Source organism: Centruroides sculpturatus, unplaced genomic scaffold (assembly GCF_000671375.1).
Source record: "Centruroides sculpturatus isolate CEXI.00-Female unplaced genomic scaffold, Cexi_2.0 scaffold303, whole genome shotgun sequence".
Classification (NCBI taxonomy): domain Eukaryota; kingdom Metazoa; phylum Arthropoda; class Arachnida; order Scorpiones; family Buthidae; genus Centruroides; species Centruroides sculpturatus.
This window is the reverse complement of record NW_019384613.1, coordinates 682,397-698,347: the sequence shown is the minus strand read 5'-3', so window position 1 is coordinate 698,347 and position 15,951 is coordinate 682,397. Positions and strand designations below refer to the sequence as shown.

The 15,951-nt window shown below is 27.2% G+C and overlaps 2 protein-coding genes and 1 long non-coding RNA gene across 3 annotated transcripts in view; all 3 read left to right on the top strand.

Moving 5' to 3' along the window:
- Positions 1–1,122, top strand: part of LOC111625317 (putative tyrosine-protein kinase Wsck) — a 9,025-nt gene extending 7,903 nt beyond the window's left edge. Inside the window, exons 6-8 of the mRNA XM_023368442.1 lie at positions 604–761; positions 838–965; positions 1,051–1,122. Coding sequence (XP_023224210.1) covers positions 604–761; positions 838–965; positions 1,051–1,122 — 358 coding nt within the window. The remainder of the gene's footprint in view (positions 1–603; positions 762–837; positions 966–1,050) is intronic.
- A 30-nt stretch (positions 1,123–1,152) lies between these two features.
- On the top strand, positions 1,153–13,117 carry LOC111625316 (receptor-type tyrosine-protein phosphatase kappa-like). Its single transcript, XM_023368441.1, has 10 exons — positions 1,153–1,380; positions 4,096–4,180; positions 6,021–6,270; positions 6,343–6,385; positions 6,502–6,640; positions 7,831–7,988; positions 8,065–8,192; positions 12,215–12,302; positions 12,910–12,986; positions 13,067–13,117. Exons 1-10 carry the CDS (start codon positions 1,206–1,208, stop codon positions 13,115–13,117), a joined length of 1,194 nt encoding a protein of 397 aa, XP_023224209.1. The 5' UTR covers positions 1,153–1,205.
- A 1,231-nt stretch (positions 13,118–14,348) lies between these two features.
- On the top strand, positions 14,349–15,487 carry LOC111625305. The gene is made up of 3 exons (XR_002756709.1): positions 14,349–15,113; positions 15,186–15,228; positions 15,345–15,487. It is a non-coding gene; the product is annotated as an uncharacterized LOC111625305 (long non-coding RNA).
- Positions 15,488–15,951: the final 464 nt, after the last annotated feature.

The following is a 15,951-nucleotide window of genomic DNA, read 5'->3' as shown; positions in this document are numbered from 1 at the left end:
AACGAATCATGTACGAAAAAATATATTAATTTATCCCATGTTGAAATTTCTCTCCGTTGCGTGTCGCTTCGCGTTGAATTTTCGTCGATGTTAAGCCTAACGAAGACTATTGTATCGTTAAAAATTATTTTTTTATTTTGTACAAACAAAATAAATTTATTGAAAAATATAAAAACAATAAAAAATTATACTTCAGATGTTAATTTAGTATCAAAAACGTAAAATATTTGAGTAGCCCAGGAAATAGCCGAAGATTGCAGCGCCACAGCACTAGCGAAAATTTAAGTTTGCCGACTAGAATGCTTTCAGATAACAGACGTTTCGGATAACCAGCTTTCGGATAAACGACGCTCTACTGTAATAAGCATTATTTGAATCAATCTTCTCTGATATAATTTCCTTCCAAAATACTAATTGTTAATCAACTGAGCTTTTTAACACAATATTGATAAATTAAGTCATTCCATTCTTCATTGACTTCTTTGTTTTTGTTGTTCTTTTTTCCATTCAAATTTGATTTGACTGTTTTACATGAAATAATATTTCAATACAAGTATAAATTTAAAACAATAACAGTATGACTTATTTATTTACTTTTGATAGTCAAAATAAAAATAAAAAGAAGAATTGTTTTGCAATTCATGATCCACTTGTTTCGGATGCTGCCACATGGTCAGTAGCATATAAAGTTTCTGATTATGAAACAACTGACAGTCCTAATTTAAATTTTGAAAAAACTCCTTCCATACATATGGTCAAAGGTATTTAGATTTTTGTTAAGAAATTTAAAATATTTAATTCTCACAATCATATTTTGTTTATTTTGTGCATTTAAAGGATCTCTTTTAAAAACAAAGAAAATAAAAAAAGAAAACTATTCAGAAGATTTTAATGTTGATGATTTAGCTGATTACATTTATAACAAAAATATTCATCCATCAAAGAATTTTGCAGAAGAGTTTCAGGTAAAATCTTTTTAAAATACTGNTATATAAATGTATTTTTATTGCATATATTCACAATTAATGAATCAAACATTTTTTTGTTTAGATGATTTCTTTCAATTTATCTGACTATTGTATAGAGATTCAAAAAATAATTTTTATATGGAATAAGGATTAATACAGAATTACTCTAAAATTTTCTAATACTGTATATATGAAAATTATAAAATTGTTTTCTAGGTATCTTGTCAACCATCTTTCATGGGATTCAGTTTACAGAAAATGGATTCAATAACAAAGATCTTAAATAGTTCAACATTTCAAGTGACTTTTGAAAATTTACAGCCAAGTACAGAATATAATATAACAGTGAGAGCTTTAACAAGAATTGGTTTTGGAAAACCTATCAGTGTTAGTTTCTGGACAGCAACTGCAGGTATTAAGATATACTATACAAAAACTGATTTATTCTGTTTAAAAGTAAATATAGTCAATTCAAAAGTTTAATAACATAAATGTAGATATTTATTTTTAATTTCAAAAGCTATTGCATGGAGTTATAATTTCAGAATTAAATATATATGGTTCAAACTACAGTAAAACAAGCTTAACATTTGTATTTCCATTATTACCTTTAATTTACTATTTTATATTTAAAGAAATTAAAACAAATTCCATAAATGTAAAATAAATTCAACTACTCAAAACTAGGAATACATTAATAAACACTGCACGTATAACCAATATTCATCAAGAAGAAAGTACAAGAAAGCAAATGTTTTCAAATGTGTTTAATGGACATAGTCAGACTAACTGACCTTTCATGTTAAAACAAACATTTAAAACTGTAATGTTACTAGGAATAGGTGATTGCTGTCCACATGTTAAAAGAGGGATGACATGAGAGAGAGGGTTGTATAATTAAACTTTGTAACTTGACTTCTACGAAGGGGGGAAGAAGTGTACATCTCTAAATGTTGGGCTTGATTTATATGTAATTAATCCATAAATAATTAATAAATTATTAAAATTTTAATATTGCATTGAAGTTAACAAATTCAAGTAACTTTAATTGCTCTGAAATGTTTATCAAATATATATTTATGTATTACATTTCCAAATAGCTCAGGGAGATAGCTGTCACAATCAAAATTATTTTTTATTTTCTGGATGTTTTGTTATACAGGAATACATAATTATCCTTTAAAATATGAATAAGATAATGAATTAATCATAGATTTTAAAATCAGAAAAAGGACAACTTTTAGTAAAAATTTATTCTAAAAATAACAGATTTTAAACTCATAAAATAAACCAAAAACAAAATATTTCCTTAATTTTTAAAGAATTGAATTGGTGATTTGAAGAAGGAAATAAGTTCACTTTTAATGATACTTACTTTTTACTACAGAAATATTCTCCATCACAATATCTATAATTTGGTTAGAAAAAAAGATCATCCATTATCAATTTTAAAAAAGCATGCCAAAGTTTATGCTGAGTGGAAAAAATTTATTAGTCTTAGACTTATTTTTGTGTTCCAATTAATTACAGCAGCATACCAGCAAATGAAACTTTTAAAATGACAATAAAACAATTACCACCATTTCTACAAAAATCTACATGTTGATGAGGTTTAAGGAAAATCTTCATGATTAATTTTTATTTTAAATATGCTGATACTTAATTTTTACTCTTAAATGTTAATAATCTCTTCCTTGAAGTATGAGTGCTGATTTCCCTGTTTGTGAACTTAAGGAATTATCTAAAAAAAGGAAGAGAAATGGTGTCTGAAATACTGATTCATATCAGAAAGAACAAATTAAGATGGCACATTGTTCAGGACAAGTGTATGTTTCAACAAAGGGAAAAAATGTGCCAGCTAAAAAAAACAGGTACAGACTGTGGTTGTCAAAAAACATGTTTCTAAAACTTCAGAGGATGACAAAATAGATATAGTAAGTAGATTTTACAACAGGCAGATGAAAAACAAACAAGAAGCATCTTTATTTGGTTTTATAGAAGCTCAACTAATCATAAAAGACATCCAAAAAAGGCAGATACTGATAACACAAGAGCTGCAACTTTAAAATATCATGTACTTCAAGGGTCACAAGACTTATTGGTATTTAGAATGGCTTTCTGTAGCTCGTATGCTGTTTCAAGTAAGCTACAGTACATGTAGACTGACTTCTTTACTGATTCAAGGAAAGTTCCCTGTAGATATGAGAAGAAAACTTGGGAATCACAGATATGTGAAATCTAGAAATGTTGAAGATGAATCTGAAAATGACTCTCATTAAGAATTGAAAGATTAAAATAAGACAGATTAATGGAGAAAAGAAAAGAAGAAAATAATGAAAGAAATTTACTAATATTTGTATAAATCAATAAAGCTTTTTATCTTTCAAAAGTTCTATACGTTTTTAAGATAATAATTACATTCATAATGCGATTTATCAAATTTAGTCGTTTTGATAATTGCCAATATTTTTTTTTTCTCTTAAATTTAAAACTCTAAGAATATTGTTGAGTTTATTTGGTTTTAAATGCAATGGTTGGAATAAGAGACTAAATCCAAGCACTTTTGAGACAGACTAAAGCAGCTACGGTAGAGCATTGATTATCCAAAACAATTCGGGACTCGTGTACTTCGGATAACTGATTATTTACGAAAATATATATTAAACACAAAACGGTACTGTATATATTTTGTATCACACATCTTGCAAATACATATCTTATATAAAGTAGTACATTAAAGTAGGCCTACAGTTTAGGTTGGCAGGGAGGGGAGCAGGCTAGGTGCTGCAGTGCCACAGCACTAGCAGAAATTTGAATTTGCAGACCGAAACACTTTTGGTTAACCGGTGTTTCAGTTGATCGGTATTAGGATAATCAATGCTTTACTGTATTATCTAATTTACCCAATATCTAGGATACATAATGGTATTAATGCCTTCTAATAATAGTTATATTTTCATTATAATTGGGAATAGTTTCTAGGAGCCAGACATCTTTTTTTTCCCACTTTTTTTGATTTTCTCAAAAACTTGCTTGTTGGTCTTATTCCCTTCTTCCAATTACTGATTCAATTGATTATTTTGTATTTCAGATTTAAAGTAATGTGTTTTATTTATTTTAAATTTAGAATCTTCAGTTGTAGAAATAGTGGATAACAGAACACTAAGTGATTCTATTATAATTAAATTTTCATCTGGACACTCAAGAATAATGTAATGTATATTTTTAATTTCTGTTAATTAAAATAAATTTATTCAAGTAATTAAAAATTTTTTAAAACCTACTTATTTATATATATTTATATAAACTAAATTATTATTATAATTTAATGAAGTTTATTATTCAAAGAATATAATAACTTCTTTAAGATCACTAAGAATTTTGAGATTTAGTTTTATGCATGGGAGCACTACTTCTCTAAACCCTTCAAGTAGGCCTTTCTGTAGGGTCTGGAGCCGACAGATCTGGCATTGCTATGAAAGAAAATCCAATCCTACTCATAAAAGAATAATAATACCAAACATGACCAAAGATTAATAGCTATAATAACAAAGTGTAATGTAAAATTTCAAGATTTCCTAGAATATTTATTTAATAACTGGGATTTTCAAATCTATAAAAATAGTTGGGGTTTTAGAATCTCATATTTCTGGGAAAGAAACATTATTAGGAAATGACATTATAAACAAAATGATAGTTATCTTGCTATCATCAAGTTTAAAATTTCTAACAGATTAGGATTAATATATATTTACCAGTTTTATTTGAATAATAACCATCCTCAAATAGTAGCCACAGTTGCAATTTAAGAATTTCTGAAAACTTTTCAGAAATAATGTAAAATTAATAAATACAGCAAACTACATTAGGTAGATATTGTATTTATTTAACAAACAAACTTTAATAGAATATGAAATATCATTAGCCTAGTTCACAAACTTTGTATTTCCAAAATATCTACTTTACAGGAGACATCAAAACTGGTTTTTGAGAGAAATAATGCATTTGTGGTAATAAATTTTTACCTTTCTAAAAAGAAATTGCACCAAAAACATAAGACTGTAACCATACAGAAGATGTATCTTACCATTTTGATTGTGCTGGTACAATAATTGCAAACATGGAAATTTGGAAATATGAGGTTTGTGAACTAGGCTGATAATATGTGAAATATACAATAGGTATATTTATTAATTATTTTCTTACTGATGTATAAAAGCTAACATTCATTATAAAGAAAAATATCAGTTGCCATTTCAAGTATAATTTGTTTTAAAAATTAAACTTTCATAAATAAATATTTTAAAATACTTTATTAGTAATGGACATGAAATGTGTTATGTGCAAAGAAAATAACTATCCTTGAATAGTAACTGCAGAGAAAATATGCAGTTTAAAATAGTAGCTGTGGCTATTATTCAAATAAAACTAGTTTGTAATTTATTGATTAGTAAAACAAACACTCAACTTTTCAAAAAGCTAGAAAATATCTCTTTTTTTTTAATTAAATGAAAGGTTAGCTTTAATCCTTCATTTAATTTATTTTATTTAATTAAATAAAAAAGAAATTTAATTAAATTTTTATTTAATAAAACATATATTTTACACTACACTATCAAGAACCTGTAACGGTGCCGTACACCTCCCCCATTGTGCAACTGTACATGTCAGAAAAGACCCACCCTGTCAGAATTGACACCCGATCCCAACAAATAGAATACACTCCATTCAGGGAATTCCAGTCGGCCTGAAGAAGAGCAAAGAGATCGCTTGAAAATGTTTGTCAACAGCGATATATAGTATATATGCATTACGCACAGGTTACAGGTTCCGGATAGTGTAGTGTAAGTTTCACCACAGTGCTTAGTTTGGAATAGTTTCTGTACATATATTTTAGCTTCCAAGAAACTTGAATGCTTGTTTAATTATCAATTTATCTATATTTAGCTGTCACATTTTCAGAATTATTTATGTAATTTTGAGTATTTTCATTTTGAATATTTCATTTATGTAATTAGTTACCAATAGATGGCCAAATATTATAATTTCCAGAAAATATCAAATAATTGTGGAAGATGGTAGAAATAAGGAAGGAATCAATAAACAACACTTATTAGACTATTACAGTGCCACACTTGCTAAAATACCATATTACATTACTGCTGAATTAAATGCTAAGGATCTTCCAAAAGAAGATTATCACTATTTTGTAGTAGGAGATCAAAAGATGTATGGAAAATATAAAAATGTTCGTTTATCTCCAGGAGTGTTGTATAATATTCGAATTAGAATAATTAGTGCTGTGAGTTTATTTTTATGTTTATTTAATTCAAGTAATTCTTTTTAAACAATAAATTTTTTTTTATACTATTAGAAGATGCAGTCATCTATCTCTGAAGCAAAACAGCATGTTATTGGTAAAAATTTTATTTTATATTATGCAAATAATTACCAAGTTTTAAATTTTTTATATGATCTAAATGTACATGATATTTAAAAAATTAATTTGAATATTATTTTATATAAATTAAAGTTAGTTATCAAAGTGATGAGAAATTTGAAAAGTTCCTATTTGGATTACCCTTTTTACATTTTATCTTCATAATCCTTGGAATGTTAGTTCTGCTCATAGTTGTTATTTTTATTGTTGGATTAAAAGTTCATAAATATTGGTAAGTTTACTTCTAATTAATTAATTATAATAAATTTTTCATCTAGAATATTTTATCTGTGAAATTATTTTGGTTCAGAGTGGATTGAATTTCATTTTTTTTATTGTTGCTTTATATAAATTTTATTATTATTATGGTATAACAACAATAATTAATATTAATATATTAATGAATAAGGCAAACTTTATAGTGAAACATTTATGTTAGCTTTCTTCAGATGAAAATTTTCAATATATCAATATATTTTAATTAATAACTCAGAATAGAGATGATTTCATGTCTTAGAATTAATAAGTTCTTAATTAATTTATTAACCACAACTCCATGCTGGTTGTATTCAAATCTGAAGAATAAGTGAAATGATTACTTTATTTATTCATATTTTTTTTTATTAAGAGATACTTTTCTATTATGAAACATTTATATATTTATAATATAAAATATCATAGAATATTTTATGTAAATATGAATGCTATTTATCACAATGCAATTTTTTTATATTATTTTCTTAAATTTAAATGTGTGCATATATTATTACAGTAGAGCGTCGTTTATCCGAATCAATTGGGGACTGGGGTGGTTCGGATAACGAATCATGTATGAAAAAATATATTAATTTATCCCATGTTGAAATTTCTCTCCATTGTGTGTCGCTTCGCGTTGAATTTTCATTGATGTTAAGCCTAACGAAGACTATTGTATCGTTAAAAATTATTTTTTTATTTTGTACAAACAAAATAAATATATTGAAAAATATAAAAACAATAAAAAATTATACTTCAGATGTTAATTTAGTATCAAAAACGTAAAATATTTGAGTAGCCCGAGAAATAGCCGAAGATTGCAGCGCCACAGCACTAGCGAAAATTTAAATTTGCCGACTGGAATGCTTTCAGATAACAGACGTTTCGGATAACCAGCTTTCGGATAAACGACGCTCTACTGTAATAAGCATTATTTGAATCAATCTTCTCTGATATAATTTCCTTCCAAAATACTAATTGTTAATCAACTGAGCTTTTTAACACAATATTGATAAATTAAGTCATTCCATTCTTCATTGACTTCTTTGTTTTTGTTGTTCTTTTTTCCATTCAAATTTGATTTGACTGTTTTACATGAAATAATATTTCAATACAAGTATAAATTTAAAACAATAACAGTATGACTTATTTATTTACTTTTGATAGTCAAAATAAAAATAAAAAGAAGAATTGTTTTGCAATTCATGATCCACTTGTTTCGGATGCTGCCACATGGTCAGTAGCATATAAAGTTTCTGATTATGAAACAACTGACAGTCCTAATTTAAATTTTGAAAAAACTCCTTCCATACATATGGTCAAAGGTATTTAGATTTTTGTTAAGAAATTTAAAATATTTAATTCTCACAATCATATTTTGTTTATTTTGTGCATTTAAAGGATCTCTTTTAAAAACAAAGAAAATAAAAAAAGAAAACTATTCAGAAGATTTTAATGTTGATGATTTAGCTGATTACATTTATAACAAAAATATTCATCCATCAAAGAATTTTGCAGAAGAGTTTCAGGTAAAATCTTTTTAAAATACTGTTAAATTTTGTTATAAAATCTAATAGTTTTTCAGTAAAGTGCATTAAAAATTAAGAGTAAAAGAGAGAGAGAGAGAGCTTAAATTTTAAAAACTATTGAATGGTATAATTCAAACAAAAATATAGTATTGAATTTTTCTTGATTTATAGCTAAAAATTAATTATTTTGTTACATAATTTAGTCTAGACTTATATACAGAGCCGGCCCTACCATAGGGCGAACGGAGCAGCCGCTCCAGGCGCTAAGTCCTAGGGTGCGCCTCAGTGGTAGAGAAAATAAAAGGGTATAAATTAAGGGCAACCAAGGGGGCGCCATAATGGGATCGCGCTCCATCCTAAAACTTGCCTCGGGCCGGCACTGCTTATATAGTACTATAATCTTATAAATATTTTAATCATTTGAACTAAAAATAAATTCAAATTATTAAATTATGTTATTTATAAAAATACATTAGAATCTGCTTAATTAATCATTTTGAAACTTGTCTATATTGGTAATAATAATTGACTGATAACTTCAGAGTAAGTAAATATGACAATAATTAACAGAAATTTTAGTTCTATTGACTAACATCAAAAAGATGTGAGACAAAGGCCAATCTCTGGTTGCTGCAGATCATGGGATCTGCAGCAACCAGAGATGCATGGGATCTGCAGCAACCTTCTTAAAGAAAGTTATCTCAGATTTGGTAAAAACACCACAAAGAATTCATTTATATAAAAGTTTTCCTAAATTAATTATAATAGAAGTTTAAACAAATGTAGTGTACTTTTAGATAGGGAATTAGCTTTAGTTTTAAATCCCATTATTAAAGACAAAAATATCATATTTTCTTGGAATGATCAGCATGCTGGTTTAACCATGCCAGCAAAAATAATATAGTGCTTTGCCACTAATCTTTTGTTTTTTTTTTTTTTTCTTTAATCTCGTACTAGGACTTATCTCGATTGTTACGTTACCTAGTGATTGTAATTATTTCCGTTTGTCGCGCACTGGTTTTTTTTTAATTGTATTTGTTGAGGTACGTGTAAGGTTTTTGTGTTGGTTGGTGATTGGTCTGTTATTGGCCTACGTATAGCTCACATGATGTGGAGGGCGCATGGTATAAATGGGAGGAGCGCCATACACATGGACCTTTTTTTTTGTTCTGAGATTTGCCGCTCTAGACCTGAGGAGGCTTTCGAGCTCTACGAAGGAGAAGGAAGAAGTGAGGTAAGAACAAGAAAAATCCTACAAGGGTTTTTGCCAAGGGTTTCGAATGGACGTAACAAAATAAGAAAAAAGGAATCCTTTTCCATCAACATGAGGACATAGAAATAAACAAACACCTTTCTCTATTCCAGCACACTTTTAATGCATTGAAAAACGTTTTTGATCGATGATCGAGTAAAACGATCAAAAACGTTTTTCAATGCATTAAAAGTGTGCTGGAATAGAGAAAGGTGTTTGTTTATTTTTATTTAATATTTCCAGTAAGCATTTAGTTATTTATGAGGACATAGATTGAACATACAGCTGAACTGTTATTGATTAGTGGTACAAGTGAGTAACACCTCGATATGAATATTTCCTTGTTAGGTGCGAAAGCAGAAGTCATTCAGCAATTAATCAGCATATGTTCTATCAGTGTAACAATTGTAATTAATTGCGTGAATTGTTTTTTTTTTTTTTTTTTTCATTATTAGGATTATTAGTTTAAGTAATCTCAGTCTGCGCGTGTTCCAACTGGTTATAAGGAGTTACCTGGTACTGTCGAGAATTGTATGTCGATTTTTTTTTGTACTATAAAACTGTTAATTTCCAATCTCTTCGTGTTAATTATTGTTTGTAAGGCCCTACATCTCTTACCCCTCTATATTCTGTGTGCTTCGGCCACATTACAGGTCTACAATAAACATATTAAATTCCAGAAACTCACTGTAAATTATCTTAACTTACAACCAATTAACATCTGCTTTATGTGAAATTTGAGAGGCAGGTGTTATATGTTTTATTGTCTTGTAAATAAAAACTCTTCCTGATTTTAAGTCAGTCAAATTACAATGTTCATTTATTATACTCCAAAGAATGTTTTCTTTAATATTTATTTAACAACTAGTTTTATTAGATCTGATTAATTTTATATTTTAGTTGCAGTTTAACCAGCATGATGGTCGTTCCATGAAAATATGGTACAGTAGAACCTCGAAAACTCGGCCTAATGTGGACCGAAGGGTGGCCGAGTTTGTGAAAATGCCGGGTTATCGGGAATGAGGTTAAAAAAAATAAGTACGAGTGTTTCCTCAGAAAATACTGTACTGTACTTGTATGTATTGTTTACTTGAGAATACAGCAGAGAATAAACTGCTGAAATACCCTTAAACAAAGGAAAAGTACGTCCTTTATGAAGGCATAGAGCCTTCATAAAGGAATGAAGATGAAAATGAAAATTAATGAATACACTGTGTACAGTAATTTACCTGATAAGACAGACCTCAGAAAAATACTTTATGAGAGCTTTTATACTTTTATAAAGCTGTCTATAATGAAAATTATTAACTAAGGATTTTTTTGCCCTGCCAGGGTGTGGCCGAGTTATCTGGAGTGCCGGGTTATCGAGAGCCGAGTTTTCAAGGTTCTACTGTATTACAAAATAGTAGTTAACTAGAACTAATGAATGAGGCTTGTTATAATCAAAGTGAATTTAATTAATTCTTTATTTCTTCATTTAGCTTCTTGTTTGGACTTGTACTAAAAATATTTCAGTTATCTAATAGTGCTTTTTTTTGCCAAACTTATCATGACTTCTGTATATTATAACAATTTTTTTTTATTGTTTTTAGTTTTTTAATTGTTGTGATTAATCTGGCAAAAAAGCACTGTTAGATAGCTGAAATAACATTTTAAAGTTTTTATTTGTCAAATATGCATTTTGGCTTGTCTGGTCCTTTTCAATTGCATTCAATTTAAAACAATAATGGCAATCCCAAAGAGCAGACATTATACTACAGTTAAACTTTAGGTGTACAATAATTTAGTTTAGAATTACAAATATAATATATAGATAAGTTACTTAAATTATCTTGTTATAGTTCACAAGTAGGATTAAAGAACAATTATACTATATAGGCAGACCACTCAATCATTACAATTCAAACAGGACAGAAAACTTGGAAAATAGTCCTTGTATCATCATTTTGATTAAAATTGTTTTCTTTCTTCTACCCCCACCTCATCCTTTCTGTATAGGGCAGGTTATAATTTTTTATTGTTTGTAAAATCCAATTGAAAAGGACCATACAACCCAATTAGATAAATAAAGAGTTAATTAAATTCACTGTGAGTATAATAAGTCTGAGTCATTGGTTCTAATTAACTGTTATTTTGTAAAATTAATAAAACAGACAAGAAGCTTTTTAATATACAAAAATAGTAGTTTAATAGTCAAAAGAATACCTACACTAACTGATTTTTATATTCTAATAAAGATATATCAGATAAAGACAAAGTTAGAGTATATGTCAGGGATGGCCAACACGTATACCGCGGTCAACCAGTCGACCGCAAAGGTTTTGAAAGTAGCCCGCGAAACTAAAGTTGAACAATTTGCTTTCACGTAAATTAATGTTTAAAAATCTTAATTCGATAATTTATTCTCAATAATAGACTGTCTGTGCAACATGCGCATACTGTTTGTATTTATCCCGATGAACAATGCAAATGAATGTTAACGCATAAGCATATAAATATCCTAAAATTGTTTGCCCATATTCATAGTCGCCCACAGACTATATTTTACCAAAAAAGTAGCCCCTAAGGGATAAAAGTTTGGCCATACCTGGTATATGTGATAAGATTATTCAAACAGGATAGATAGATACATTTAGGTCTATCAAAAAAATAAATGCACATTTTTTGGTTTTAACAAGGCTTCATAAAGATTCCACCCTTGCTTCATACTAAACACATTATTTTATATATATTTTTATTATAGTAATTTTATTTAAATTATATTACTTAGAAACTACCAAAAGGACAATGTTCACAATGGTCAATAGCTAAAAAGCCAGAAAATATTTCAAAAAACAGATTTGGAAATTTGTTACCTTGTAAGTAAAGCCATTAACTTAATTTTATATTTTTTGTTGTCAATTTAGAATAATAGTTAATTTACTGTAAATGTAAGAATATATAATAATTTGGTTTTAAACAGATTATACAGATTTTTAAATTATAGTTTATTTTTAATGTTTCTAGTTGAAGGAACAGAGTAAATATATAACACTAGCCTTTAACTTCAGCTATTTTATTCCAACTTCAAAACATTTTCAACCATTTCAATGCCATCTTCAGTGCTTCAGTATGTAGAATAGATTTCTAAAAAGAATGTCAGCTTTTAATATTAATTTTTGAATTTTTATTGTATTTTCGAACATCACAGTTACAGCAAAGAGATAACTTATTATTCTCTGAACATGAAATTCAAAGTCTCCTTGGAGATAGTCTTGACTTTTTGAAAATTTATTTGGTGTTCAAAAACAGCAATATGAATGTTCCTACTAATGAACAAAATGATTTTAAAAAACAAAACAAAAAAACTGTTCCTTCCATAAAATAAGACTTAGGATGACAAACTTTTACTATCAGGCAGCTATTTCAAAAGAATATTTATTCATTCCTTTTTTTGATTTTCACTAAATATGATGAATTTTTTAGATGACAATAATCGAGTGATATTGCAAAGCATACCAGATGTCAGTTCATCAAATTATATCAATGCCAGTTACATTGATGTAAGTTTCTCCTATCTTTTATAGTAAATACTAAAACTACAATCACATTTTAAATTTATAATTTTTATATTTATTTCTAGGGATACAATCGANATTTTTTAAAACCTACTTATTTATATATATTTATATAAACTAAATTATTATTATAATTTAATGAAGTTTATTATTCAAAGAATATAATAACTTCTTTAAGATCACTAAGAATTTTGAGATTTAGTTTTATGCATGGGAGCACTACTTCTCTAAACCCTTCAAGTAGGCCTTTCTGTAGGGTCTGGAGCCGACAGATCTGGCATTGCTATGAAAGAAAATCCAATCCTACTCATAAAAGAATAATAATACCAAACATGACCAAAGATTAATAGCTATAATAACAAAGTGTAATGTAAAATTTCAAGATTTCCTAGAATATTTATTTAATAACTGGGATTTTCAAATCTATAAAAATAGTTGGGGTTTTAGAATCTCATATTTCTGGGAAAGAAACATTATTAGGAAATGACATTATAAACAAAATGATAGTTATCTTGCTATCATCAAGTTTAAAATTTCTAACAGATTAGGATTAATATATATTTACCAGTTTTATTTGAATAATAACCATCCTCAAATAGTAGCCACAGTTGCAATTTAAGAATTTCTGAAAACTTTTCAGAAATAATGTAAAATTAATAAATACAGCAAACTACATTAGGTAGATATTGTATTTATTTAACAAACAAACTTTAATAGAATATGAAATATCATTAGCCTAGTTCACAAACTTTGTATTTCCAAAATATCTACTTTACAGGAGACATCAAAACTGGTTTTTGAGAGAAATAATGCATTTGTGGTAATAAATTTTTACCTTTCTAAAAAGAAATTGCACCAAAAACATAAGACTGTAACCATACAGAAGATGTATCTTACCATTTTGATTGTGCTGGTACAATAATTGCAAACATGGAAATTTGGAAATATGAGGTTTGTGAACTAGGCTGATAATATGTGAAATATACAATAGGTATATTTATTAATTATTTTCTTACTGATGTATAAAAGCTAACATTCATTATAAAGAAAAATATCAGTTGCCATTTCAAGTATAATTTGTTTTAAAAATTAAACTTTCATAAATAAATATTTTAAAATACTTTATTAGTAATGGACATGAAATGTGTTATGTGCAAAGAAAATAACTATCCTTGAATAGTAACTGCAGAGAAAATATGCAGTTTAAAATAGTAGCTGTGGCTATTATTCAAATAAAACTAGTTTGTAATTTATTGATTAGTAAAACAAACACTCAACTTTTCAAAAAGCTAGAAAATATCTCTTTTTTTTTAATTAAATGAAAGGTTAGCTTTAATCCTTCATTTAATTTATTTTATTTAATTAAATAAAAAAGAAATTTAATTAAATTTTTATTTAATAAAACATATATTTTACACTACACTATCAAGAACCTGTAACGGTGCCGTACACCTCCCCCATTGTGCAACTGTACATGTCAGAAAAGACCCACCCTGTCAGAATTGACACCCGATCCCAACAAATAGAATACACTCCATTCAGGGAATTCCAGTCGGCCTGAAGAAGAGCAAAGAGATCGCTTGAAAATGTTTGTCAACAGCGATATATAGTATATATGCATTACGCACAGGTTACAGGTTCCGGATAGTGTAGTGTAAGTTTCACCACAGTGCTTAGTTTGGAATAGTTTCTGTACATATATTTTAGCTTCCAAGAAACTTGAATGCTTGTTTAATTATCAATTTATCTATATTTAGCTGTCACATTTTCAGAATTATTTATGTAATTTTGAGTATTTTCATTTTGAATATTTCATTTATGTAATTAGTTACCAATAGATGGCCAAATATTATAATTTCCAGAAAATATCAAATAATTGTGGAAGATGGTAGAAATAAGGAAGGAATCAATAAACAACACTTATTAGACTATTACAGTGCCACACTTGCTAAAATACCATATTACATTACTGCTGAATTAAATGCTAAGGATCTTCCAAAAGAAGATTATCACTATTTTGTAGTAGGAGATCAAAAGATGTATGGAAAATATAAAAATGTTCGTTTATCTCCAGGAGTGTTGTATAATATTCGAATTAGAATAATTAGTGCTGTGAGTTTATTTTTATGTTTATTTAATTCAAGTAATTCTTTTTAAACAATAAATTTTTTTTTATACTATTAGAAGATGCAGTCATCTATCTCTGAAGCAAAACAGCATGTTATTGGTAAAAATTTTATTTTATATTATGCAAATAATTACCAAGTTTTAAATTTTTTATATGATCTAAATGTACATGATATTTAAAAAATTAATTTGAATATTATTTTATATAAATTAAAGTTAGTTATCAAAGTGATGAGAAATTTGAAAAGTTCCTATTTGGATTACCCTTTTTACATTTTATCTTCATAATCCTTGGAATGTTAGTTCTGCTCATAGTTGTTATTTTTATTGTTGGATTAAAAGTTCATAAATATTGGTAAGTTTACTTCTAATTAATTAATTATAATAAATTTTTCATCTAGAATATTTTATCTGTGAAATTATTTTGGTTCAGAGTGGATTGAATTTCATTTTTTTTATTGTTGCTTTATATAAATTTTATTATTATTATGGTATAACAACAATAATTAATATTAATATATTAATGAATAAGGCAAACTTTATAGTGAAACATTTATGTTAGCTTTCTTCAGATGAAAATTTTCAATATATCAATATATTTTAATTAATAACTCAGAATAGAGATGATTTCATGTCTTAGAATTAATAAGTTCTTAATTAATTTATTAACCACAACTCCATGCTGGTTGTATTCAAATCTGAAGAATAAGTGAAATGATTACTTTATTTATTCATATTTTTTTTTATTAAGAGATACTTTTCTATTATGAAACATTTATATATTTATAATATAAAATATCATAGAATATTTTATGTAAATATG